This window comes from Ahaetulla prasina, chromosome 7 (genome assembly GCF_028640845.1).
Source record: "Ahaetulla prasina isolate Xishuangbanna chromosome 7, ASM2864084v1, whole genome shotgun sequence".
Taxonomy (NCBI): domain Eukaryota; kingdom Metazoa; phylum Chordata; class Lepidosauria; order Squamata; family Colubridae; genus Ahaetulla; species Ahaetulla prasina.
Window position 1 is genome coordinate 95,874,793 of NC_080545.1, and position 27,403 is coordinate 95,902,195.

General features: G+C 42.8%; 1 protein-coding gene across 3 annotated transcripts in view; it reads right to left on the minus strand.

Annotated features, from left to right (window-relative positions):
* Positions 1-23,596, minus strand: part of ITIH2 (inter-alpha-trypsin inhibitor heavy chain 2) — a 65,910-nt gene extending 42,314 nt beyond the window's left edge. For 2 of the 3 annotated variants that reach the window (XM_058190829.1, XM_058190828.1), the window contains exons 1-7: positions 23,202-23,596; positions 20,014-20,088; positions 16,253-16,288; positions 12,301-12,473; positions 7,801-7,905; positions 4,025-4,187; positions 210-317 (exon numbers count right to left, since the gene is read on the minus strand). In XM_058190829.1, the coding sequence (XP_058046812.1) occupies positions 210-317; positions 4,025-4,187; positions 7,801-7,905; positions 12,301-12,473; positions 16,253-16,288; positions 20,014-20,088; positions 23,202-23,294 (753 nt within the window). In that variant the 5' untranslated portion in view covers positions 23,295-23,596. Of the gene's footprint in view, positions 1-209; positions 318-4,024; positions 4,188-7,800; positions 7,906-12,300; positions 12,474-16,252; positions 16,289-20,013; positions 20,089-20,387; positions 20,515-23,201 lie in introns of those variants that run through there. The other variant, XM_058190830.1, reaches the window with a different exon arrangement.
* Between the last annotated feature and the right edge of the window lie 3,807 nt (positions 23,597-27,403).

The following is a 27,403-nucleotide window of genomic DNA, read 5'->3' on the forward strand; positions in this document are numbered from 1 at the left end:
AAAAATCAAAGCTAACATAAACTCTCTCTGCTCCCATTCAACCAGGAGCATCTGCCGAGTAAAGGGGAAGGAGAAAGAAAATCAAGATTGCTTGCAAACACCGCCTCAATTTCCGGGACTCCTCGCTGGATACCAAACCAGCTTCGATTCTTAAGTAGGGATAGCTGAAGATCGTTTTTTTCCCCCCCTCAAAGAATAATTAATCTTACCTTTTTCTCTCCTGTGTTGACTGTAGTTGCATCAGTAAACTGCTCACCGAAGATGTTCGGGACGTGGACAAAACTAATCCCTTGGGGCTCAATAATGTGGACATTAACCTACGGCCGTGGGATAGGAGAGAGAAGAGAATAAAACGTCAGAAGAACACAAAAATGACAAGATCTCTATCGGATGGTACTTTTCGGAAAACAGGTCTGAAGGTTAATCTCTGCCTACGAGTCTAATGGAGCCTGGGATTTTCATCATAACTAAGTCAAGGCACTCACGTGACCAATCTGAGTTTACGAAGGAAGGAAGGAAGGAAGGAAGGAAGGAAGGAAGGAAGGAAGGAAGGAAGGAAGGAGAGGGAGGGAGGGAGGGAGGGAGAGAGGAAAGGAAAGGGAGGAAGCAAGGAAAGAAGGAAGGAGAGGAAAGGGAGGGAAGGAGGGAGGAAGGGAGGAAGGAAGGAGAGGATAGGAGAGGATGGGAGAGGATAGGAGAGGAGAGGAAAGGGAGGGAAGGAGGGAGGAAGGGAGGAAGGAAAGAAGGAAGGAAAGAAGGAAAGAAGGAAAGAAGGAAGGAAGGAGAGGAAAGGGAGGGAGGGAGAGAAGAGAGGAAAAGGAGGAAGCAAGGAAAGAAGGAAGGAGAGGAAAGGAGGAAGGAGAGGAGGGAGGAAGGAAGGAGAGGAGAGGAGAGGGGGAGAGGAGAGGAGAGGAGAGGAAAGGAGGAAGGAGGGAGGGAGGAAGGAAGGAAGGAAGGAGAGGGAGGGAGGGAGGGAGAGAGGAAAGGAAAGGGAGGAAGCAAGGAAAGAAGGAAGGAGAGGAAAGGGAGGGAAGGAGGGAGGAAGGGAGGAAGGAAGGAGAGGAAAGGGAGGGAGGGAGGAAGCAAGGAAAGAAGGAAGGAGAGGAAGGCGATCCTCATTTTACAACCTTATTTTTTGCAGCGATGGCCCAGTGAACAATCACGGTCACCACGTGAATGTGATAGTTGCTAAGTGGATGCCACGGTCATTAAATGAGTCCATTTAATTCTCTGGGAATTGTGTTGCCAGAAACTGGCTGATAAGGCAACCAATTCTTGCAAATTGCTTCCCGGGATTACAAAATACTGCAATCGGACGCGAAAGCGAGGCAGCTGCCAAACACACAACATACACTTGTGTAAGTGTGTGTGTGTGTGTGTGTGTGTGTGTGTGTGTGTGTGCCGCCATTGGAACTCCAGAACCAGGTTGTAAACAGCGTTTGGGGGACTCCATCACGACTTCAAATGCTCGCTAAGTGATAGGTTGTTAAGCAAGGGTGGTACCTATTACAGGCAGTCCTTGACTTATGACCCACCATTGAGCCCAAAATTTCTCTTGTTAAGTGAGACATTTGGGAAGTGAGTTTCGCCCCATTTTACGACTTTTCATGCCAGAGTTGTTAAGTGAATCTGTTCATTGACTTTGTATGAAAGTCGCAGGATCATGATTGCCATAAACACGAACCAGTGGCCAAGCATCTCAGTTTTGATCACACGATCATGGGGATGCGGCAAAGGCCATAAGCGTGGAAAAAACGGTCGTCAGTCACATTTTTCCATGCCGTTGTAACTTTGAACGGACACAAAACGAGCTGTTTAAGTCAAGGACTGCCTGCAGTATCCAAAGATCCTGCTGAATCTCTGGTACAAACAGCTGGAGGAAACCAGAGGTGGGTTTCAGCAGGTTCTGACCAGTTCTGGAAAACCGGTAGCGGAAACTGTGAGTAGTTCAGAGAACCGGCAGCGGAAACTGTGAGTAGTTCAGAGAACCCGCAGCGGAAACTGTGAGTAGTTCAGAGAACTGGTAGCGGAAACTGTGAGTAGTTCAGAGAACTGGCAGCGGAAACTGTGAGTAGTTCAGAGAACCGGTAGCGGAAACTGTGAGTAGTTCAGAGAACCGGTAGCGGAAACTGTGAGTAGTTCAGAGAACCGGTAGCGGAAACTGTGAGTAGTTCAGAGAACCAGTAGTGGAAATTGTGAGTAGTTCAGAGAACCAGCAGCAGAAACTGTGAGTAGTTCAGAGAACTGGCAGCGGAAACTGTGAGTAGTTCAGAGAACCGGTAGCGGAAACTGTGAGTAGTTCAGAGAACCGGTAGCGGAAACTGTGAGTAGTTCAGAGAACCGGCAGCGGAAACTGTGAGTAGTTCAGAGAACCGGTAGTAATAAGGGACCCCGATATCTATGCAACCCTAAAACACCAATAAGTTATGTGTGTACCATTACTGCTCATTTAATTTTGTAATCCTGATGGAAAATTACTTTTATGTAAAAGCAGAAGTTATCTTGCTTGGCAGAGGCGTGTGTTGCAAACTCTGAGGAATATTTCTACATATTGTAACTTGTTTACTTCTTAACTTTTTAACCCCTGGAACGTACTGAACAAGAATAGGATACTGAAGGTGACTAATGACACTTGTCAGAGGATGTCTCGTGTCATGAAAGGTGACGTAAGGTGTAACATAATTCCATATACAGAGAAGTTAACTGTAAACCAATTATGTATCCTTTCGTATTTTCCTGTTTTCTACTTTCTGTATCAGAAGCTATAAAAGTATAGGCTCGGGCGGTGCCAGGGGTCCAGATTTTGCTTTTCCACGCAAGTGGAAAACTTACGGGACCGCCTGCTGTTACCTCATGCCTCCCACCGTCCTCAGACGCTCACAGAGAGGACTCTCTCAGGTGCCGATCCGCCAAACACGTCGGCTGGCGGCCCCAGGAAGATCCTTCTCTGTGGGGCTCACTCTTTGGAATGAACTTCCCCTGGTCTACGCCAAATACCTGACCTTGACCTTTCTAATTGAAAACATATTTGTTTATTCGCGCGGGGCTAGCTTAAACTTTTTAAACTGTTTAGTTTTTAAATTTTAAATTCTATTTATGTTTTAAATTGGGGTTTTTTAGATTTTAAATATTTTTAATTTCTTGGCCAATTGTGTAATAAGTTTCTTAATATAGTTTTTAAATTGTATATTGTGTATGTTTTTTAGTCTGGCTGTACACCGCCCTGAGTCCTTCGGGAGAAGGGCGGTCTAGAAATTCAATAAATAATAATAATAAAAAATAAATAAAATACTAATAAGTGGAAGTCTGTACCTATTTGCACAGATAATTAAATAAATAATTCCTGTTTCTCCAATCCTTCGTGGTCTTTTCTCTTTCAACTGAAAACGTAGGTTTTCCCGTAACAGTAGCGGAAAATTGTGAGTAGTTCAGAGAAACCGGTAGTAAAAATTCTGACTGGCCCCGCCCCCATCTATTCTCTGCCTCTGCCAAGTCCCAGCTGACCGGGAGGAAATGGGGATTTTGCAGTATCCTTCCCCTGGAGTGGGGAGGGAATGGAGATATTTTTTTTTATTTTGAATTTATATCCCGCCCTTCTCCGAAGACTCAGGGCGGCTTACACTGTGTTAAGCAATAGTCTTCATCCATTTGTATATTGTATACAAAGTCAACTTTATTGCCCCCAACAATCTGGGTCCTCATTTTACCTACCTTATAAAGGATGGAAGGCTGAGTCAACCTTGGGCCTGGTGGGACTTGAACTTGCAGTAATTGCAAGCATCTGGGTTAATAACAGACAGACTTAGTCTGCTGAGCCACCAGAGGCCCTTTTTACAGTATCCTTCCCCTGCCAGGCCCACCAAGCCACGCCCACCAAGCCACACCACGCCCACCAAGCCACGCCCACAGAACAGGTAATAAAAAATTTTGAAACCCACCACTGGAAGAAATGTTTAGCTGCTAAAAGTCACATTTCACATCAATTATTCCAGCCATTTCTTCTTCTTTTTTTCTTTTTTTTTACCTCCAAATGTTTAGCCAGCCTCCCTGGCTGTACTGGGATAATATGTTCGTAGGTGGATAATTTCCTCCGGATGGACTCTTGGTAATGAATTTCAAACTGGACTTTGGTTCCACTTGGGACGTTGAGTTCGGCTTTGAAGTTCTCCATGTCAAAAGCATTGCTCCTGTATTAAATAAACCAATTATTATCCTTGTTGAAATAAAAACAACAAACTACCCCCTAGTTCAGGAGTCTGCAAACTCGGCTCTTTTAAGCCTTGTGGACTTCAACTCCTACCTAAACGTCTATCTTAGGTTGTTCTTTCTGCGTCAACTCAGTAAGCTCAAACTGCCCAAGGAGCTGCTGATTCAGTTCTACAGAGGAATTATTGAGTCTGTCATTTGCACCTCTATAACTGTCTGGTTCGGTTCTGCAACCCAACAAGAAAGACACAGACTTCAGAGGATAATTAGAACTGCAGAAAAAATAATTGCTACCAACCTGCCTTCCATTGAGGACCTGTATACTGCACGAATCAAGAAGAGGGCCGTGAAAATATTTACAGATCCTCGTGATCCTGGACATAAACTGTTTCAACTCCTACCCTCAAAACGACGCTATAGAGCACTGCACATCAGAACAACTAGACACAAGAACAGTTTTTTCCCGAAGGCCATCACTCTGCTAAACAAATAATTCCCTCAACACTGTCAAACTGTTTACTAAATCTGCACTACTATTAATCTTCTCATCGTTTCCATCACCAATCTCTTTCCACTTATGATTGTAAGACTGTAACTTTGTTGCTGGCAATCCTTATGATTTATATTGATATATTGACCATCATTTGTGTTGTAAATGTTGTACCTTGATGAACGTATCTTTTCTTTTATGTACACTGAGAGCATATGCACCAAGACAAATTCCTTGTGTGTCCAATCACACTTGGCCAACAAAAATTCTATTAAATTTATCCCATTCCATAGGATATAGTTCAATGTATCGCCTAGTTCAGGGGTCTGCAAACTTGGCTCTTTTAAGCCTTGTGGACTTCAACTCTTACCTAAACATCTACCTTAGGTTGTTTAAACTTATCCCATTCCATAGTATATAGTTCAATGTATCGCCTAGTTCAGGGATCTGCAAACTTGGCTCTTTTAAGACTTGTGGACTTCAACTCCCAGAGTTCCTCAGCCAGCAAAGCTCTGGGAGTTGAAGTCCACAAGTCTTAAAAGACCCCTGCCCTAGTTATTTGCATTTGAGTACTTAAAGTACAACTGAGTAATGAAAGTAAAGAGCAGAATCATCTGGTCATTAGCACTCATCCTGAGTCATTGGGGCCACTTGCAGATTTATTTATTTATTCATCCACCCTTCATTTAGAACTGAAGAAGCTTCTTGGATGAGAAGCGAAACGTCTTCAAAAGAAAAACAAGAAAGTCCAGTTGCCTTCTGGAAAAAAAAACACCTTTGAGACAACTCTGAACTGGAGGGCTGAGAATCCCCATAGAGTAGACAATGAGAGTAAAGGGGAATATTCCAAATACAGATAGTCCTCGACTTACAACCAGCAGTGGGATTCAAGTCATTTAACAACCGGTTCTCTGCCCTAATGATTTCTTCCAACAACCAGTTTGCCAAACTGCTCAGAAAGTTAACAACTGGTTCTCCTGAAGTGGTGCAAACTGGCTGAATCCCACCACTATATCTATCTATCTATCTATCTGTCTATCTATCTATCTATCTATCTATCTATCTATATAACATAACATCAGAGTTGGAAGGGACCTTGGAGGCCTTCTAGTCCAACCCCCTGCCCAGGCAGGAAACCCTACACCATCTCAGTCAGATGGTTATCCAACATTTTCTTATAAATTTCCAGTGTTGGAGCATTCACAACTTCTGAAGGCAAGTCGTTCCACTTATTAATTGTTCTAACTGTCAGGAAATTTCTCCTTAGTTCTAAGTTGCTTCTTTCCTTGATCAGTTTCCACCCATTGCTTCTTGTTCTACCCTCAGGTGCTCTGGAGAACAGCCCAACTCCCACTTCTCTGTGGCAGCCCCTGAGATATTGGAACACTGCTATCATGTCTCCCTAGTCCTTCTTTTGTTAAACTAGACATACCCAGTTCCTGCAACCGTTCTTCATATGTTTTATCCTCCAGTCCCTAATCATCTTTGTTGCTTCTCTGCACTCTTTCTAGAGTCTCAACATCTTTTTACATCGTATGCCAAAACTGGATGCAATATTCCAAGTGTGGCCTTACCAAGGCATTATAAAGTGGTACTAGCACTTCACGTGATCTTGATTCTATCCCTCTGTTTATGCAGCCCAGAACTGTGTTGGCTTTTTTAACAGCTGCTGCACACTGCTGGCTCATATCTAGATGGTTATCCACTAGGACTCCAAGATCCCTCTCACAGGTACTACTATTGAGCAAGGTACCACATATACGGTACTGGTGCATTTTGTTTTTTTGGCCTAAATGTAGAACCTTACTTTTTTCACTGTTGAATTTCATTTTGTTAGATAGCGCCCAATGTTCAAGTCTGTCAAGATCTTTCTGTAACTTGAGCCTATCTTCTGGAGTGTTGGCTATTCCTGCCAGCTTGGTGTCATCTGCAAATTTGATGAGTTCCCCATCTATCCCCTCGTCCAAGTCATTGATGAAGATGTTGAAGAGTACTGGGCCTAAAACAGAGCCTTGGGGTACTCCACTGCATACTTCCCTCCATGTGGATGTAGTTCAATTGAGGACTACATGTTGAGTCTTATCAGCTTAGTAATCCAGATATCTCATTCATCTATCTATCTATCTATCTATTATCTATCTATCATCTATCTATCTATCATCTATCTATCTATCATCTATCTATCTATTCATTCATCTATCTATCTATTATCTATCTATCTTATCTAAAAAAAAAAAATTATCATATCTTCTATCTATCTATCTATTATCTATCTATCTTCTATCTATCTATCTATCTCTATCTATCTTCTATCTATCTATTATCTATCTATCATCTATCTATCTATTATCTATCTATCTTCTATCTATCTATCTTCTATCTATCTTCATCTATCTATCTATCTATCTATCTATCTATCTATCTATCTATCTATCCAGTGATGGGATTCAAATAATTTAACAACCGGTTCTCTGCCCTAATGATTTCTTCCAACAACCAATTTGCCAAACTGCTCAGAAAGTTAACAACCGGTTCTCCCGAAGTGGTGCGAATTGGCTGAATCCCACGACTGCTTACAATCATTTGCTTGGCGACCATTTGAAGTTACAACGCCCCTGAAAAAGGTGACTTAGGACCGTTCTTCACAGTTACGACCGCTGCAGCATTCCCCCCATGGTCACGTGATCAAAATTCAGCCACTTGGCAACTAATTCCTATTTATGACGGTTGCAGCGTCCTGGGGAGGTGGGGGGGGTCAGTCCCGTGATCCCCTTTTGTGACCTTCCGACTAGCAAAATCAAGGGGGGAAGCCAGATTCACTTAACAACCGTGTGACTAACTTAGCAACTGCAGCGATTCACTTAACAACGGTGGCAAGAAAAGTCGTAAAATGGGGCGAAACTCCCTTAACAAACTGTCTCCCTTAGCAACATCATTGTGGAGGGGGCGCTCAATTGTGGTCATACGTCGAGGATTACCTGTATGGCTGTTTGCACTGTCCAGGCTTTAAAATAGCCACAGGTGCTGCCTATCCCTTCCTGCATTTGTCCTCTTCAGAGCCCCATGGCAGGACAAAAGGAAGAGAGGGAAGCAGGATTACCCACCTGAGGATCGCGGCAGCTTTGCCTTTGGCCTTCGCCTTTGCATACTGACTCCGAGCGGCCGATTTTTCCTTAATTGAACTAGTAAATGTGATACCGTTAACGTTCCTGTAGAACAGAAAAGAAGCAAAAACAGCGCTTGGAATCAAGTCACTTGTGAGATGGGACAGAACAGAACAAAACAGAACAAGGGATGGAATTAGGAATGGAATGGAAGGGAGGGAAGGGAACAGGAATGGAACAGAACGGAACAGAACGGAACGGAACAATATAGAATAGAACGGAATGGAACGGAATGGGAACATACTGGAATCGAACAGAACAGAATAGAACAGAACAAGGGATGGAATTAGGAATGGAAGGGAAGGAAGGGGAGGGAACAGGAATGGAACAGAACGGAACAGAACAATATAGAATAGAACGGAATGCAACGGAACGGAACAAAATGGGAACATACTGGAATCGAACAGAACAGAATAGAACAGAACAAGGGATGGAATTAGGAATGGAAGGGAAGGAAACAGGAATGGAACATAATGAAACAGAACAATATAGAATAGAACGGAATAGAACAGAACGGAACAGAATGGGAACATAATGGAATGGAACAGAACAATATAGAATAGAACAGAACAGAACAGAACAAGGGATGGAATTAGAAAGGGAAGGGAAGGGAAGGGAAGGGAAGGGAAGGGAAGGGAAGGGATGGACCAGACCAGACCAGACCAGACCAGACCAGACCTGAACAGAACAGAACAGAACAGAACAGAACAATATAGAATAGAACAGAATAGAATGAAACAGAATGGAATGGGAACATAATGTAATGGAACAGAACAATATAGAATAGAATAGAACAGAACAGAACAAGGGATGGAATTAGGAAGGGAAGGGAAGGGAAGAGAAGGGATGGACCAGACCAGACCAGACCAGACCAGAACAGAACAGAACAGAACAGAACAGAACAGAACAGAAAAATATAGAATAGAACAGAATAGAACGGAATGGAATGAAATGGAATGGGAACATAATGGAATGAAACAGAACAATATAGAATGCAATGCAATACAACACAATACAGTAGGAGTCTATATGTACAGTATATATAATATATTTAACATAACATAACATCAGAGTTGGAAGGGACCTTGGAGGCCTTCTAGTCCAACCCCCTGCCCAGGCAGGAAACCCTACACCATCTCAGTCAGATGGTTATCCAACATTTTCTTAAAAATTTCCAGTGTTGGAGCATTCACAACTTCTGAAGGCAAGTTGTTCCACTTATTAATTGTTCTAACTGTCAGGAAATTTCTCCTTAGTTCTAAGTTGCTTCTTTCCTTGATCAGTTTCCACCCATTGCTTCTTGTTCTACCCTCAGGTGCTCTGGAGAACAGCCCGACTCCCACTTCTCTGTGGCAGCCCCTGAGATATTGGAACACTGCTATCATGTCTCCCCTGGTCCTTCTTTTTGTTAAACTAGACATACCCAGTTCCTGCAACCGTTCTTCATATGTTTTATCCTCCAGTCCCCTAATCATCTTTGTTGCTCTTCTCTGCACTCTTTCTAGAGTCTCAACATCTTTTTTACATCGTGGCGACCAAAACTGGATGCAATATTCCAAGTGTGGCCTTACCAAGGCATTATAAAGTGGTACTAGCACTTCACGTGATCTTGATTCTATCCCTCTGTTTATGCAGCCCAGAACTGTGTTGGCTTTTTTAACAGCTGCTGCACACTGCTGGCTCATATCTAGATGGTTATCCACTAGGACTCCAAGATCCCTCTCACAGGTACTACTATTGAGCAAGGTACCACATATACGGTACTGGTGCATTTTGTTTTTGGCCTAAATGTAGAACCTTACTTTTTCACTGTTGAATTTCATTTTGTTAGATAGCGCCCAATGTTCAAGTCTGTCATGATCTTTCTGTAACTTGAGCCTATCTTCTGGAGTGTTGGCTATTCCTGCCAGCTTGGTGTCATCTGCAAATTTGATGAGTTCCCCATCTATCCCTCGTCCAAGTCATTGATGAAGATGTTGAAGAGTACTGGGCCTAAAACAGAGCCTTGGGGTACTCCACTGCATACTTCCCTCCATGTGGATGTAGTTCCGTTGAGGACTACACGTTGAGTGCGGTTGGTCAGCCAGTTACGAATCCATCTGGTGGTGGTGCTGTCTAACCCACATTTTTCTACTTTATCTAGTAGTAGGTTATGGTCTACTTTATCAAATGCTTTACTGAAGTCCAAGTAAATTATATCAACAGCATTCCTCTGGTCTACTAATTTTGTCATTTTGTCAAAGAATGCGATAAGATTAGTCTGGCATGATCTGTTTTGACAAACCCATGTTGGCTTTTGGTTATTACTTTGTTTGCTTCTAGGTGTTCGTGATTCGTTGCTTGATTATCTTTTCCAGAATCTTCCCGGTATTGAGGTCAGACTGATAGGTCTGTAGTTTCCTGGATCTGTTTTTTCCTTTTTTGAAGATGGGAACTACTTCAGCTCTTTTCCAGTCCTCTGGCAGCTCCCCTGTGCTCCAGGATCTTTGAAAGATATAGTTCAGTGGTTCTGAGATCACGTCTGCCAGTTCCTTCAGAACCTTGGGGTGTAATCCATCCGGTCCTGGTGATTTGAACTCGTCTAGGGTAGACAGGTGTTCACTTACCATTTTCTTCCCTATTTTAACTTGTGTTTCTAATCTGTTTTTGTAGTGCTGTTTTGATAGGTTGGATTGTTTTTCCTTTTGTGTAAAGACAGATGCAAAATATGAGTTAAGTAGATCTGCTTTCTCCTGTTGCTTGTCATCTTCTTGCCACTTTCTCCCAGCAATGGGCCAATTGTTTCCTTGACTTTTTCTTGTTTTTAACATGTTGGAAGAAGCTTTTTATTATTTTTACTTTTGTCGCTAGCCTTTGTTCATTGTGAGCCTTAGCTTTCCTCACTTCATCTTTACAGGCTCGGGCTATTTGCTGATATTCTGCCTTAGTTATTTGCCCCTCTTTCCACTTTTTATATTTGTCCTTTTTGTCTTTCAATTTGTCAGATAGTTCTTTATGCATCCATGCTGGTTTCTTTTGTGATCTACTATTTTTCTTCTTCATTGGTATTGTGTTAGACTGTGCTTTTATAATCTCACTTTTCAAAATTTCCCAAGCTTCTTGAGTTGTTTTCCCCCTGAGGATTCTCATCCATTGAATCCTTCTCAAGATCTCTCTAAGTTTATTGAAATTAGCTCTCTTAAAGTCCAAGACTCTAGTTTGACTTTGTTCTACTACTTGTATTTGCTTAATGTTGAATTCCAATATTGCGTGGTCACTTGCCCCCAAGGTTCCTGTAGCTTCAACACCTTCTATCATTTCATCTCTGTTAGTGAGAATTAAGTCCAATATGGCTGATCCCCTTGTCGGCTTCTCTATTTTTTGGGAAACAAAGTTATCTGCTAGGTTTGTTAGGAACCTATTGGATCTTCCACTTGGTGCAGAGTTTGTTTCCCAGTTGATGTCAGGGTAGTTAAAATCCCCCATTACTACTGTGATGTGCTTCCTACATACCTTAGTTAGCTGACTAGCAAAAAGTTCATCTACTTCCTCTGTTTGGTTGGGTGGCCTATAGTATAGACCTATGGCAATATCGTTTTCACCCTTTTATATTGACCCAAATACATTCAAGATGATTTTCATCATTGTTGTGCTCTATTTCTGTAGAGATGTAGTTATTTCTTATATATAGTGCAACTCCACCTCCTCTTTATTTGGTCTATTTCTTTTAAATAATTTATATCCTCTAGCTGTATGTTCCATCTGTCAGTTTCATCCCACCAAGTTTCCGTAATGGCAACAATATCATATCTACCCTCATTTACTTGGATTTCTAATTCACCCTGTTTATTCCTCATACTCTGTGCATTGGTGTATAGACATTTGAGTCCATTTGGATTGATCTTGTGTTTACTGTCTACATAACCTGTGTTGACTGCCCCTACTTTCATGCCACCTGTTGGTTTAGTGCACATGGTATGGCACTCACTGTTAAATGCTTGGTTTTGCTTGATAGCATGGTTGATAGTCTTACCCATACAGACATCTATGTTACATGCACTGATAACCCTTTTAGTTTTCCATTGCTGGGGACAGAAATTTTCTATATCAGTTAATTCTCTGTCCCCACTGTTCAGTTTAAATGTTTATCCAGAAAATCTGTGAATGTATTGCTAAGTAACTCAGTCCCTTTCTTTGATGGATGCAATCCATCTCTTTTGTACAATTTTTCGTTGGACCAGTTGCAGACATCATGACTAATAAAACCAAAGCCTTCCCTTTTACACCATATATCCCTTTTACACCATATAATCTAGTTGTGTTTCCTGTCTGGTTAACCTGGGAAGGCTGACATATATCTTGCAATTTGGAAAGTACAAATCTCCAACCCACTTAGCCTAGGATAAACCTATTCAGCCTACAACAAAATTAAATGGACAGACTAGCATGACTCCAACTTACATAGTAAAATTGTGGATAAAGGCCTCTTTGGGGATCTGGACATCAAAAACCAGATTCTGCGAGTGCTTGGCTCTGTTTTCCACTATGGTCTGGACCATCGTGTTGGCCATGCGGGATGTGATGGTGGACTGGATCTTGTAGCTGTGGAGGATGATTTTGTCATCCCCAAGAAGCTGAAACGATGAAAACAGGGCAGGAAGGATCAACAAAGGAAGAGTTGCGATTCCAAATATGGTCCCAGGAATATCCCTGTCCTGGCCATTTTATTGTTGACATGATTAAAACTGAGATTCATCCAGAAGGAGATTTCAGAACAAGTCACAATGGCAGATGTACCACCTACTTGATTATGGGAAGGATATATACATTTCTATAACCGTGATAGAAATATTGTATAGGTAATCATAAGTTAACTAAGCCAGGTCTCCAATATGGTTTAGAAGAATAGAATAGAATAGAATAGAGTAGAGTAGAGTAGAGCAGAGCAGAGCAGAGCAGAGCAGAGCAGAGCAGAGTAGAGTAGAGTAGAGTAGAGTAGAGTAGAGTAGAACAGAACAATAGAACGGAACAGAACAGAACAGAATAGAACAGAATAATAGAACGGAACGGAATGGAATGGAACGGAACAGAACAGAACAGAATAACAGAGTTGGAAGGGACCTTGGAGGTCTTCTAGTCCAACCTCCTGCTCAGGTAGGAAACCTCACACCATTTCAGACAGAAAGTTATCCAATCTCTTTTTAAAAACTTTCAGTTTGGAGACTTCACAACTTTTGGAAGCAAGTTCTTCCACTGATTAATTGTTGTAACTATCAAGAAATTTCTCCTTAGTTCTAGGTTGCTTCTCTCCTTGATTAGTTGCTTCTTCTCCTGCCCTCAAGTGTTTTGGAGAATAGCTTGACTCCCTCTTCTTTGGGGCAGCCCCTGAGATATTGAAACACTGCTATGATGTTACCCCTAGTCCTTCTTTTCATTAAACTAGACATACCCAGTTCCTAACCTTTATCCTCCAGTCTCCTAATCCTCTTTATTGCTCTTCTCTGCACTCTTTCTAGAGTCTCATCATTTTTTTTTACATTGTGGCCACCAAAACTGGATGCAACATTCCAAGTGTGGCCTTGCCAAGGCCTTATAAAGTGATATTAACACTTCATGTGATCTTGATTCTATCTCTCCTGTTGATAAACAGCCTCTGAAATCCTTTAAACTTATAAAGCAAACATGAGAATTTATTAAACACTTAAATTGTAAACACACATGCAAACCTACAAAACACAATGTAAACATAATTAGAGTATAATGGAGTATATGGAGACAATGTAGAACTGGAAATCCTTAGAAATGGAGACAACTTAGAACTACGCAGACTTCAAGCTGACCTAAGCATAGTACATAAAATTATCTACCACAATGTCCTACCTGTCATTGACTACTTCAGCTTCAATCTTCAAATTTGAAATCCTGGGTTTAGAAAATTTAGAACTACGCTGCCTTCGACATGACCTGAGTGTAACTCATAGAATCATCTATTACAATGTCCTTCCTGTCAAAGACTACTTCAGGTTCAATTGCAGCAATACACGAGCACACAATAGATTTAAGCTTAATGTTAACCGCTCCAATCTTAACTGCAGAAAATATGACTTCAGTAACAGAGTTGTTAATGCTTGGAATAAACTACCTGACTCTGTGGTCTCTTCCCAAAATCCCCAAAGCTTCAACCAAAAACTGTCTACCATTGACCTCACCCCATTTCTAAGAGGTCTGTAAGGGGCGTGCATAAGAGCACAAACGTGCCTACCCTTCCTGTCCTATTGTTTCCTTTTGTTACATCCAATTAATATAGTTATTACATACTCATACTCATTTATATGCTTATATATTGTATAATTATTTCATGCTTATGCTTATATGTACTGTGTGACAAAATAAATAAATAAAATAAAATCACAACAATACACAAGCAAATAATAGATACGAACTCAAGATAAACCGCTCCAAACTCGATTGCAGAAAATATGACTTCAGTAACAGAGTAGTCAATGCCTGGAACACACTACCTAACTCTGTAGTTTCTTCCCCAAACCCTCCAAACTTTAAGCTCAAACTGTCTACTATTGACCTCACCCCATTCCTAAGAGGTCTGTAAGGAACGTGCATAAGTGCACCTGCGTGCCTACCGTCCCTGTCCTAATATTCCTTTTTTTTACTTACTCTTTTCATGTATCCAAATTGTGTTTATACTTTTACCTGTTATTTTATATGTGATTGACAAAATAAATAAATAAAATACTGGGTACAGGAAGGAGAAGGCCAACCCACTTCTAAAATGTTGCCATGGTGTAGCATGGAGTAGTTCACGTGGTCACAGAAAGTCAAGATTGGTTCAAGGACTATCTTAATTCCAGATGTGTGTGTTTCACTTACCTTTGCTACCAGTTCGTTCGTGCATGCTCAGATCGTATTTGATGACATCCGGGTGGGTGGGCGGAGCCTCCCGCCACCATTACTACCGATTTGCCCGAACCGGGGTGAACCGGTAGCAACCCACCACTGCTTAATTCCCACAAACGGATGAACGGCTGCAAAAACTCATGTAGTTAGCAGGTGGCTAAAGTGACTGCTTTAATTAAAGCAAAAAATGGAACCAACTTTGTTTCTACTTGGAAACCACTTCTGGACTTTGTGCTTGAGGCGGGAAAAAAACCCCGAAACTTTTGATTTTGGGTTTTGCCTGACGAGATAAGTGTGTTGTTACAGAAACGGCTAGTATCCAGCATCATGCAAAAGTAAAAAGTTGAGGTTGCCATGTTGTTACTTTATTTTATTGCACTTAAAAAAGAGTCGGAAGTCAATGCTTTTCTTTCTTTTTCTCCTTCTACCCTACACTTTTTTCTTCCTTCCTTACAAGCCAGAAATGCCTTGTTTTGATTCGCCGCGAGCTGAATTCTTTTTTCTGTTGTCGCCCCGTTGTCATTCATCCCATAATAATAATAATAATAATAATAATAATAATAATAATAATAATAATAATAATAATAATAATAATAATAATAATAATAATATTTTATTTATACCGCCTTCTCCCGAAGGACTCAGGGCGGTGAACAGGCAAATAAAATACAAACAGAAACATACACCATAATTAAAACAACCCTTAAAAAACTGATTCAAATTAGCCAGAAAATTTAAAATAACCTTACACCCCATAAAAATTACAGAATTTAAAACCCACAAGTAAAATTTAAAATTTAGAATTTAAAATCAAGCCAGTCCAGCCAAACGGAATAAATAAGTTTTAAGTTCGCGGCGAAAGGTCCCGAGGTCAGGTAGTCGTCAAAGCCCGGGGGGGGAAGCTCGTTCCACAGGGTCGGAGCCCCCACAGAGAAGGCCCTCCCCCTGGGGGCCGCCAGTTGACATTGTTTGGCTGACGGCACCCTGAGGAGTCCCTCTCTGTGGGAACGCACCGGGCGCTGGGAGATAGAGGCCGGCAGTAGACGGTCCCGTAAGTAGCCCGGTCCTAAGCCATGGAGCGCTTTAAAGATGGTAACCAATACCTTGAAGCGCACCCGGAAAACAACAGGTAGCCAGTGCAGTCTGCGCAGGATAGGTGTTACATGGGAGCTCAACCGCCTCTATCACCACAAGAGCCGCATTCTGGACTAGCTGAAGTCTCCGGGTGCTCTTCAAGGGGAGCCCCATGTAGAGAGCATTGCAGTAGTCCAGATGAGAGATAACGAGAGCATGAGTGACCGTGCATAGGGCATGACAACATTGCACAATAAAAAGCACCAGGTTAATAATAGAATATGATTTCCCTCCTGGACAGCAGAAACAAGAAGCCCTAAGCAAACGATGGAATTGATCGCCTGCTAATGGTTAACTGGGAAGTGGGAAGGAGAAGAGCCCCTTTTCCAAAGAGAGAAACAGAAAAAGCAACGTGAAAACTCACCAATTTTTCCTCATCTTCAGAGTCGGAGGTGCTTCTCTGGAAAGAAAAGAAGCCAGGTTTAGACAAACCATGATGGGTGTGTGAACAACCTTGTTCCTTGGAGCCCTTTGAACGTCTGAGGAAACCTATCGACCCCTGTGGCGTTCAAACGTGGTTATCAAAATATTTTAAACCTATTTTAAATATTTTAAATAAATAAGAACTCATATGTTAGCCGAGAGCTTTGAACTTTAACTTCGCTGGCGTTGAACCTGTAAGCTATTTTTCTCTCTCTCAGATACGTACAGGTAGTCCTCGACTTATAACAGTTCGTTTAGTGACCGTTCAAAGTTACAACAGCACTGAAAAAAATGTGATTTGGGATTATTTTTCACCCGGACAACGGCAGCTTCCCTGTGGTCACGTGATTTACATTTGGATGCTTGACAGCTGGTTCATATTTATGACCGTTGCAGTGTCCCAGGGTCACCTAATCCCCTTTTGCGACCTTCTGACCAGCAAAGTCAATGGGGAAGCCGGATTCACTTAACAACCGTGTTACTAACTTAAGAATTGCAGTGATCCAACTTAACAACCTGTGGCAAGCAAAGTCGTAAAATGGGGCAAGAGTCCCTTAACACATTTCTCGCTTAGTGACATGAATTTCAACTGTGGTCGTAAGTCAAGGACTATCTGCAGTTGATTGATTGGAGAGTGCGGGCTCCTACCTGAGGCAATCTACACTATGATTGGATGCCGGGTGAAAACAGGCGTTTCCCTCTTTTCCCTCCTTTTTTCTTTTCTGAGATTTACCTGATAATTTACCTCATGAGGTAGTGATGTGCCTGACTATCTGGTTTGCGATATATATATACATAGATGTAAAATATATTTATTTTTATAAAGCTACAAGTTTGCGTCAGCATCCCTGAGTTCATTTGCACGGCTGCTGCACAATTCCCTGACAACTTATGACCGTTTTTCACACTTATGACCTCTGCCGCCTCCCTACGATCACGTGATCAACATTCAGACACTTGGCGACTGACTCATATTTATGACGGTTGCAGTGTCCCGGGGAATCAACGTGATCCCCCTTTTGCGACTGTCTGACAAGCAAAGTCAATAGCGAAGCCAGATTCACTTAACAAACAGTTCTGGGTTCATTTAACAGCTACGGTGACTCACTTAACAACTGTGGCAAGAAAGGTCGCAAAATGGGACAAACTCGCTTAACAAACGCTTCACTCCGCAACAGAAATTTGGGGCTCCGTTGAGTTCGTAAATCGAGGACTATCTCTACTTAACAAAGTTGGCCCAAATTCATATCCATTGTATCAATGACACCTTATCTTTAACAGATATCTATAACAGATTAACAAAGTTGGAAAGGACCTTGAAGGTCATCTAGTCCAACCCTCTAACCAAGCAGGACATCATTTCTGACAAATGGCAGTCCAATCGCTTCTTGAAAGCTTCCAGTGATGAAGCTCCCACAACTTCTGAAGGCAACTTCTGTTCCATCGGTTGATTGTTCTCACTGTCAGAAAATGTTTCCTTATTTCCAGGTTGAATCTCTCCTTGATGAGTTTCCATCCATTGTTCCTCATCTGGCCTTCAGGTGCCTTGGAAAATAGCTTGACCCCCTTCCTCCTCTCTGTGGCAGCCCCTCAAATATTGGAAGACCGCTATCATGTCTTCCCTGGTCCTTCCGTCCCCTTCTCCTTTTGCCTCCCATCTTCTCCGACATCGGGGTCTTTTCCAAGGAGTTCTCTCTTCTCATTAGGTGGCCAAAATATTGGAGCTTCAACTTCAGGATCTGTCCTTCCAAAAGACAGTCAAGGTTGATTTCCTTCAGGATCAACTGATTGGATCTCCTGGCAGCCCAAGGGACTCTCAAGAGTCTTCTTCAATACCACAATTTTAGAAGTTTTTCGGCACTCAGCCTTCCTTATGGTTCCAATTCTCACAGCCCTGCCTTACTACTGGGAATTTCTATGGAGATTCTCAGTCTTCCAGGTCTTGGTTGTCCCAAAGACACATTTTGCAAGAGGCAACTGGACTTTCTGGTTTTTGTTTGTTTGTTTCTTTTTTATTTGCATTTATATCCCGACCTTCTCCAAAGACTCAGGGCGGCTTACACTATGTCAAGCAATAGTCTTCATCCATTTGTATATTATAGACAAAGTCAACTTTATTGCCCCCAATAATCTGGGTCCTCATTTTACCTACCTTATAAAGGATGGAAGGCTGAGTCAACCTTGGGCCTTGGTGGGACTTGAACCTGCAGTAATTGCAAGCAGCTGTGTCAATAACAGACTGTCTTAGCAGTCTGAGCCACCCAAAGGCCCCTTCGGATGAGAAGAGAAACATCTTCAAAGAAAAACATCTTCAAAGAAAATACCAGAAAGTCAAGTCGCCTCTTGAAAAAAGCACCTTTGGGATTACTGGGAATTTCATAGCTTTGACTACAGGTAGTCCTCGACTTACAACAGTCCGTTTTGTGACCGCTCAAAAGGACAACAGCACTGAATAATGTGACTAACGACCGTTTTTCACACTTTGCAGCATCCTCATGGTCGTGAGATCCAAATTCAGATGCTTGGCAATTAGTTTGTCCTTATGTCCGTTGCTGCAATCCCAAGATCACGTGATCCTCTTTTGCGACCTTCCGACAAGCAAAGTCAATGGGGGAAGCCAGATTCACTTAACAGCGGGGTTACTAAGTTATCCCCTGCGGTGATTCACTTAACAACCGAGGCAAGAAAGGTTGTAGAATGGGGGGTGAGATTCGCTTAACAAATATCTCCCTTGAACCGCATCAATTTTTGGCTCAGTTGTGGTCGTAAGTCGAGGTCTACCTATATATGGACCTTTGTCAGAAAGGTGCTGTCTCTGCTTTTTAATGGCTCGCATAGGTTTCCTGCCAAGGAATATATACTATACTAGACTTTAGGGTTCCAGACGCTGCCACATTTTTCCCCTGAGGGGAAGAAGGGGGTTTGAGGGGTATGGTAACATTCTTCAAGCGGTCAAGGTCGGATGGTGTTCACATCTGCAGGAGGAATGGCGAGAAGATATTCGAATGAACTGGGAGAACGTGGGACCATGTGACCAGCAAAGGGGTCAGGGGGGTGGGACTCTTGGGGTTTGTATAACTGGGAAAAGAATCCGGAAGTTCAGTTTTGGAATTTCACTCATCGTGTGCCAGTTTCCTCATGCTAGTAAAGAACTCTGAAAGACAATGGCTTCTGAGTTTTTTTTATGCAGAAGAGGTTTTTCTGGAACCTTGACATGTGTGCTATCTGCGCGAACGTGTGGTTCCTCCCCCGTGCACTGCGCATGCAACTGCAACAGCTGCAGAGGCTTCGTTGCCACGCCTGATACGGACTTCCTAGACCCAGTCGTCGGAGGGGGAGGGGGACATGACAAAAGCTGACATTTGGGGGAAGGTAGCAGAGGTGGGTTTCAGCAGGTTCTGACCAGCTCCAGAGAACCAGTAGCGGAAATTTTGAATAGTTCGGAGAACCGGTAGTAAAAATTCTGACTGTCCCCGCCCCCATCTATTCTCTGCCTCCCAAGTCCCAGCTGATCGGGAGGAAATGGGGGTTTTGAAGTATCCTTCCCCCAGAGTGGGGTGGGAATGGAGATTTTACAGTATCCTTCCCCTGCTACGCCCACGAAGCCACACCCACAAAACCGGTAGTAAAAAAATTTGAAACCCACCACTGGAAGGTAGATGTCTGTTCTGTTTGCAAAACTATATAGTAAATCATCGGTACCTGAAATCTGCCCCTTCGTAGCTGAGGGTTTAAGATGAAGCCCCTGGTCTCCAAGTCAAACCGTTCTGCGAGTTTCTGGAAGGAAAACCACGGAGAAGATCAGAAAAAGGGGAAACCACACACAGGATTATCAAACCAAATTGAAAACAAATGTCCCGTCATTACTGGGAGCAGTGCAGAGTGATTAAGGGCTGTGTGCTTAGAGCAAAAAATCTATTTAATTTTAATTTTATTTATTTATTTGTCAGGCATATATAAGATAATAGATAAAAGTATAAACATAATTTGAATACATGAAAAGGATACGAGTAAAAAAGGATATTAGGACAGGGATGGAAGGCACATTGGTGCGCTTATGCACACCCCTTACAGACCTCTTAGGAATGGAGTGAGGTCAGCAGTAGACAGTTTAAGCTTAAGATTCTGGTTGGACAGTCACTTCCTGTCCAACCAGAAGTTGTGGAATGGGCTGTTTCTGGCCTCTGGAGGGTCTGGGGGGTGGGGAAAGGCCATTTCACCCTCCCCAGACTCATAGAGAGGCTCTGGAGCCAGGTGAAAGAGAAAAACAGGCCTTCCCAACCACCCTCCAGGCCCTCCGGAGGCAGGAAACAGCCTGTTTCCCTACTTCTGGTGGGCCAAAAAGGCCTGAAAATCAGCTGGCCGGCGCGCACATGCACGCCAGAGTTGAGCTCGCGTGCAAACTGATACAGTTATGCGTGCCACCTGTCTAGTTATGTGTGCCATCTGTCATCACAGATCTAGTTCAACAGTTCTGCCATAACAGAAAGCCACAGCAACAATCCCCATCTTACACCATTTATCAGCTGATTGCTCTATGCATAGTGTACCCAGCAAAACCCTACAATGAATTATATTCCACAATATATTTTCAATGGGATATTGACTTGATTCACTTGTTAAATAAAGCCATGGGATATTTAAAAAAATCTTGTACTGTATACATGTAATCCTCAAATTAGAACTGTTCACTTAATGACCATTGTGTTGTGGTCCGCCAGCAGCCTGTAGAGCTGGCGTTGGAGTCGGACAGCGATGAGGCTGAGGAAGAGCGTGGGCGAGTCCTGGAGGCTGCGGAAAGCGCGGATGAGGGCTCTGCGTCGGAGGCTGAGGTGGGGCCAGGGCCATCGGGGAGTGAGGTGCGAACTCCAGAGCCTCCAGAGACTGACAGTAGTGAGGCAGAGCAACAGGAGGAGCCTGTTCCTAATACACGCATGAGAAGAGCTGCCAGAAGGCAAGAGCAGCTAAAACAAAGAGGACAACTCAGGAGTAGGGCCAAGAGATGATTGGCCCTTCCCATGAGGCTTAAAAGACCAACAACGGCCTTTGGGCTTTGCTGGAAAACAATGTTGATAGCTTCGTCTTCTTGCACTTATTTTGTATCGGTGTCTTCTAAACTTTTGCCAAGAAAGGCCTTTGGCAGTTTGCCTAATTTGACCAAGGTTGGTGATAGGACTGAGGGATTTGTGTTGGGAGGAATTTGCTTTAATTTCGTTGAACTACGCTGAGAATGAAGTAATTCTCAGCTGTTCGAATAAAGTTTGTTTGTTTTTACACTGACTGCGTTTCCTACTACCTACTGGGGCCTGGGTCACAACAAATTGGAAGTTACAATTGCACACAGACAAAAAGAGATTTATAACTCACATTTAGACCCAACACAGCATTTCCCACTGTCACGTGATCAACCTTCGGACGCTTGACAACCAACACAAATTTACAAGTGTTGCAACGTCCAGCTGTCACCTAATCGCCATTTGCCACCTGCCCAGCTGGCTTCTGGCAAGCAATGGCGATGCCTGATTCACTTAACAACCACATGACTAACTTAACAACTGCAAGCGGTTCACTTAACAACTGTGGCAGGAAAGGTCGCAAAATCAGGCAAAACCCACTTAACAACTGTGTCGCAACAGGAATACGTTTTGGGCTCAGTTGCGGTTGTCAGTTGAATACTACCTGTATTGCGTTCCTGATTATTCACACTACCTTGGTACAAGCCCTTTCAATTTTGTAGGGCTTCCTTCTCAGAAGGCATGGATCTCTTCTCACACGTATAATAATAATAATAATAATAATAATAATAATAATAATAATAATAATAATAATAATAATAATAATAATAATAATAATAATAACACCCCTGCCCAGGCAGGAAACCCTACACCATCTCAGACAGATGGTTATCCAACATTTTCTTAAAATTTCCAGTGTTGGAGCATTCACAACTTCTGCAGGCAAGTTGTTCCACTTATTAATTGTTCTAACTGTCAGGAAATTTCTCCTTAGTTCTAAGTTGCTTCTTTCCTTGATCAGTTTCCACCCATTGCTTCTTGTTCTACCCTCAGGTGCTTTGGAGAATAGTTTGACTCCCTCTTCTTTGTGGCAACCCCTGAGATATTGGAACACTGCTATCATGTCTCCCCTAGTCCTTCTTTTTATTAAACTAGACATACCCAGTTCCTGCAACCGTTCTTCATATGTTTTAGCCTCCAGTCCCCTAATCATCTTTGTTGCTCTTCTCTGCACTCTTTCTAGAGTCTCAACATCTTTTTTACATCGTGGCGACCAAAACTGAATGCAATATTCCAAGTGTGGCCTTATCAAGGCATTATAAAGTGGTATTAACACTTCACGTGATCTTGATTCTATCCCTCTGTTGATGCAGCCCAGAACTGTGTTGGTTTTTTTGGCAGCTGCTGCACACTGCTGGCTCATATCTAAATGATTGTCCACTAGGACTCCAAGATCTCTCTCACAGTTACTACTATTGAGCAAGGTACCACATATATGATACCTGTGCATTTTGTTTTTTTTGGCCTAAATGTAGAACCTTACTTTTTTCACTGTTGAATTTCATTTTGTTAGATAGCGCCCAATGTTCAAGTCTGTCAAGATCTTTCTGTAACTTGAGCCTATCTTCTGGAGTGTTGGTTATTCCTGCCAGCTTGGTGTCTTCTGCAAATATGATGAGTTCCCCATCTATCCCCTCGTCCACGTGAATATTTCTATTAATTAATATTAGGATTGAACGTTATATGGGGATCGTTTCTACAAGATCACGCAGGAGGAGGAATAATAAAGACCGTTCAATCTCCATTTAGCTGATTGGTTTAACTTCAGCTTTCTGTAGACACAAGATCGATTGCCCAGGATTAAAAAACTCTTACCTCTGAATCTTCTTCCACAACAAAGTCAAAACTCTGGATTTCCGACACAATCAGCAGCGGCAGCACCACAAAACAAGCAACAAGAGTCTTCATTTTCTTCCCCTTCGCCTTCCAGAGAACAGGGAAATTCGAATATGTCCAATTCCACACCAGGCAGAGCTGAGGGTGGGCTTTTTCCCCCGCTATAGATCCAAGTTCAAAGGATTGCGTGAGGGGTGTTTTTGTGCGGAAAAAAAAAGGCAAACCGCAAATCCTCTCGGTTGTGTAGTGTTTTGCAGGATCTTTAGCAAGTCTAACCTTGTTTGGGCAAACGCAAATATTTGCCCAGCAATGCAGGCTGAGGCCACGGGTCAGGGGGCTGTGCAAAGGGCCAAGTCTTTGGATAATGGCTCCAGAATAACAAAATAACAGAGTTGGAAGGGACCTTGGAGGTCTTCTAGTCTTAACTCCCTGCTCAAGCAGGAGACCTTACACCATTTCAGACAAATGGTTGTTCAGTCTCTTCTTAAAAACCTCCATTGATGGAGCACCCACAACTTCCGGAGGCAAGTTGTCCCGCTGATTAATTGCTCTGGTAAGAAATTTCTCCTTAGTTCTAGGTTGCTTCTCTCCTTGATCAGTTTCCATCCGTTGCTTCTTGTCCCGCCTTCAGGGGCTTTGGGGAAACAGGTTGACCCCCCTCCTCTTTGTTACAGCCCCTTAGATATTGGAACACTGGTATCAGGTCACCCCCTAGTCTTTTTTAGACTAGAGACCTACCCACAACATTCCTGGCATCGTTCGTCATGTGTTTATCCTCCAGACCTCTAATCATCTTTCTTACTCATGGTTGCCAGGTTGTTGTCTCTGTTGCGCACGCTGGATAGGCTGAGCTTCTTGCTCCCCATTCTTCACCCCACTTCAGAGGTGGGTTTCAGCAGGTTCTGACCAGTTCTGGAGAACCGGTAGTGGAAACTTTGAGTACTTCGGAGAACCGGTAAATACCACCACTGACTAGCCCCGCCCCCAACTATTCTCTACCTCCGGAGTCCCAGCTGATCAGGAGGAAATGGGGATTTTACAGTATCCTTCCCACAGGTGTGGGGTGGGAATGGAGATTTTACAGTAACCTTCCGCTGGATTGGGAAGAGAATGGAGATTTTACAGTATCCTTCCCCTGAAGTGGGGTGGGAATGAAGATTTTACAGTATCCTTTCCCAGCCATGTCCACCAAGCAACGCCCACCAAGCCGTGCCATGTCCACCAAGCCACACCCACAGAACCGGTAGTTCAAAAAATTTGAAACCCACCACTGCTCCACTTGCTTTGAGCTATACGGCTGGGCTGAAGGATTTTAAAACCCACGGAGAAAAAGAATCGGTGCAGTCCGAGAAGAGCAGGCCACAAATGGAGCAGTTCTGTGGCTTAGAGAGAACCAGTATCTGACAATGCTGCAGACCCAGAATGGGGCGGAAGATTTATGTATTTAGTTTGTCAAACATGTATGAGATAACAGGTATGAGTGTAAACATGAATATGAATATGTCATAGCTAGCCCAGCTTCTCCCAATGACTGGAGCAGTGGTGGGATTCAAATTTGTTTTTACTACCGGTTCTGTGGGCGTGGCTTGGTGGGTGGTGGCAGGGGAAGGCTATTGGAAAATCTCCGTTCCCACCCCACTCTAGGGGAAGGATACTGCAAAATCCCCATTTCCTCCCCATTCCTGGGGGAAGGATATTGCAATATCCCCATTCCCACCCCACTCCTGGGGAAAAGATACTGCAATATCCCCATTCCCACCCCATTCCTGGGGGAAGGATATTGCAAAATCTCCATTCCCACCCCACTCCGGGGAATGGATACTGCAAAATCCCCATTCCCACCCCATTCCTGGGGGAAGGATACTGCAAAATCCCCATTCCCTCCCCACCCACTAACCTGTTTTCCAGCTCCGTTCTCCTGTGCAGGGGAATGCGTGGGGACTCCTGGAAGGGGCGGGGTGGATGGGGGGCGGAGCCAACCAGAGGTGGTATTTGGCGGTTTTCTGAAATACTCAAAATTTCCGCTAGCGGTTTGCTAGAACCAGTACATACCAGCTGAATATCACCTCTCCCCACCCTTGTTGAGGACAGGTGTAAGCGGCACACATATATCCCACTTCCTAAAGATCATAATCCATTCACAATAAAGCTAGAGGAAAAGAAAGTAGAGTAAGTTTCGAGTAGTAGTTAAAGTACTACCTAGAAACCAGGAAACCAGGAGCTCGAGTCCTTAAGCGTGAAAGCATTGCTCGCTGGGGAATTCTGGGAGTTGAATAGTGCCGGTTCTGTGGATGAGGCAGGGTAAGGATATTGGAAAATCTCCATTTCCTCCCCACTCCTGGGGGAAGGATATTGCAAAATCCCCATTCCCTCCCCATTCTGGGGCCAGCCAGGGGTGGTATTTGCCAGTTCCCCAAACTACTCAAAATTTCCACTACCGGTTCTCCAGAACTTGTCAGAACCTGCTGAATAGCACGCCTGGACTGGAGGTAAGCTCTTCTCTATGACAACAAGACGTCAACCCATGTCCTGAGATTTGGTGATTGACCTCACACGGTTTATTTAAATATGGTTGAAACATGGTTTATGGAGTCAAGGTAAAACTTGTTTGGTGAGTCACTGAAATTGAACTTACAGCCCACATTATCTCCAAACTAACTTGAGGCATAGTTCAATGGGTGACACTAAACAATAGATGCCTAGTTACAGTATATAAACTCTGATTTGGAAATCATGGTTTACGGCAGGGGTCGGCAACCTTAAACACCCAAAGAGCCACAAAGGTCCTAACCGGAAGCCCCAGTTCAATTCTGGAGCCAACCGGAAGTCCAGTTCCCACATCAAAGAGTTGTCTCCTAACACAGCGTCCTTTTTCCTCTGCTGACCAGAAGTCGGTTCCGACACCATAGAGTCGCTTCCTAGCACAGCATCCTTCTTCCTCTATCTGTCCTAACCAAAAGCCCTATCAATTGTGGAGCCGACCAGCAACAAGGAGCCACAGCAGAGGGATGAAAGAGCCACATGCGGCTCCAGAGCTGTGGGTTGCCGACCCCTGGTGTATGGCAAAAGCAGAATACTCTCCAAGGGTTACAGTTTAGGCTACGGCAACGTCCCCAGAAGGACAGACGTGAAATTTTCATGCCAAGATTTTGATTCAACACGTGATTTGTCACTCGAAATAAGTGGGTTCTTGTTTTGTGGCTTCATATTGTGTGCAAATCCACCCCCATTGTGAATTATTCAACAATGGCTCAACGAATGCTGTCTGGCAGTATAGTAATGGATGAATCCACTTGGATCTGGCTCTTCATGTATTCGGCGCAAATATTGAATAGAATAGAATAGAATAGAATTTTTTTTTTTAAAATATACTTTATTGAACTTTTTTACCTTAAAAGCATAAAAAAAGGAAAAAGAAAAGCTTATATCATTTAACAGCTATTTGTGGTGTTTTTCATCTGACAATAATCCGTGCAATAATGACAAACATTAAATTCTACATATTTGTATTCTTATTTTATCTATTGATTATGCTTAGTAACTAAATATTCCTATCTCCTTTCCATCCATCCATACCACCGTTCCCATATACCATAAAATACTGATGTCTCTTTACCCTTCAGACTCAGAGTTAGTTTGTCCATTTCATAATTCATAATCTTTTGTATAATAAGTCTCTCTGAGGGCACACATGGCTGTTTCCAACATTGAGCAAAGGCCATCCTAGCAGCAGTTAATATATGTAGTATTAAATATTTTATACTCTTCAAGTATTTTTTTTAAAAAATCTCCAATAAAAAAAGTTTGGGTTCTAGATCCAATTGTTCATTCGTAATTTCTTGTAGCCACTTTTTAATTTTTAACCAATATTTGCGTGATTCGGGGCAGGACCACCACATATGGTAATATGTTCCATCTTTATTTTTACATTTCCAGCATATGAGAGACATTTTGGGATACATTTTCGCTAGTCTCGAAGGGGGCAGGTGCCACCTGTAGAACATTTTATATGCATTTTCTTTGTATGCTGCTGATTTTAGAATAGAATTTTTTATTGGCCAAGTATGATTTGGACACACAAGGAATTTGTCTTTGGTGCCTACGCTCTCAGTGTACATAAAAGAAAAGACACGTTCATCAAGAATCATAAGGCACAACACTTAATGATAGTCATAGGGTAC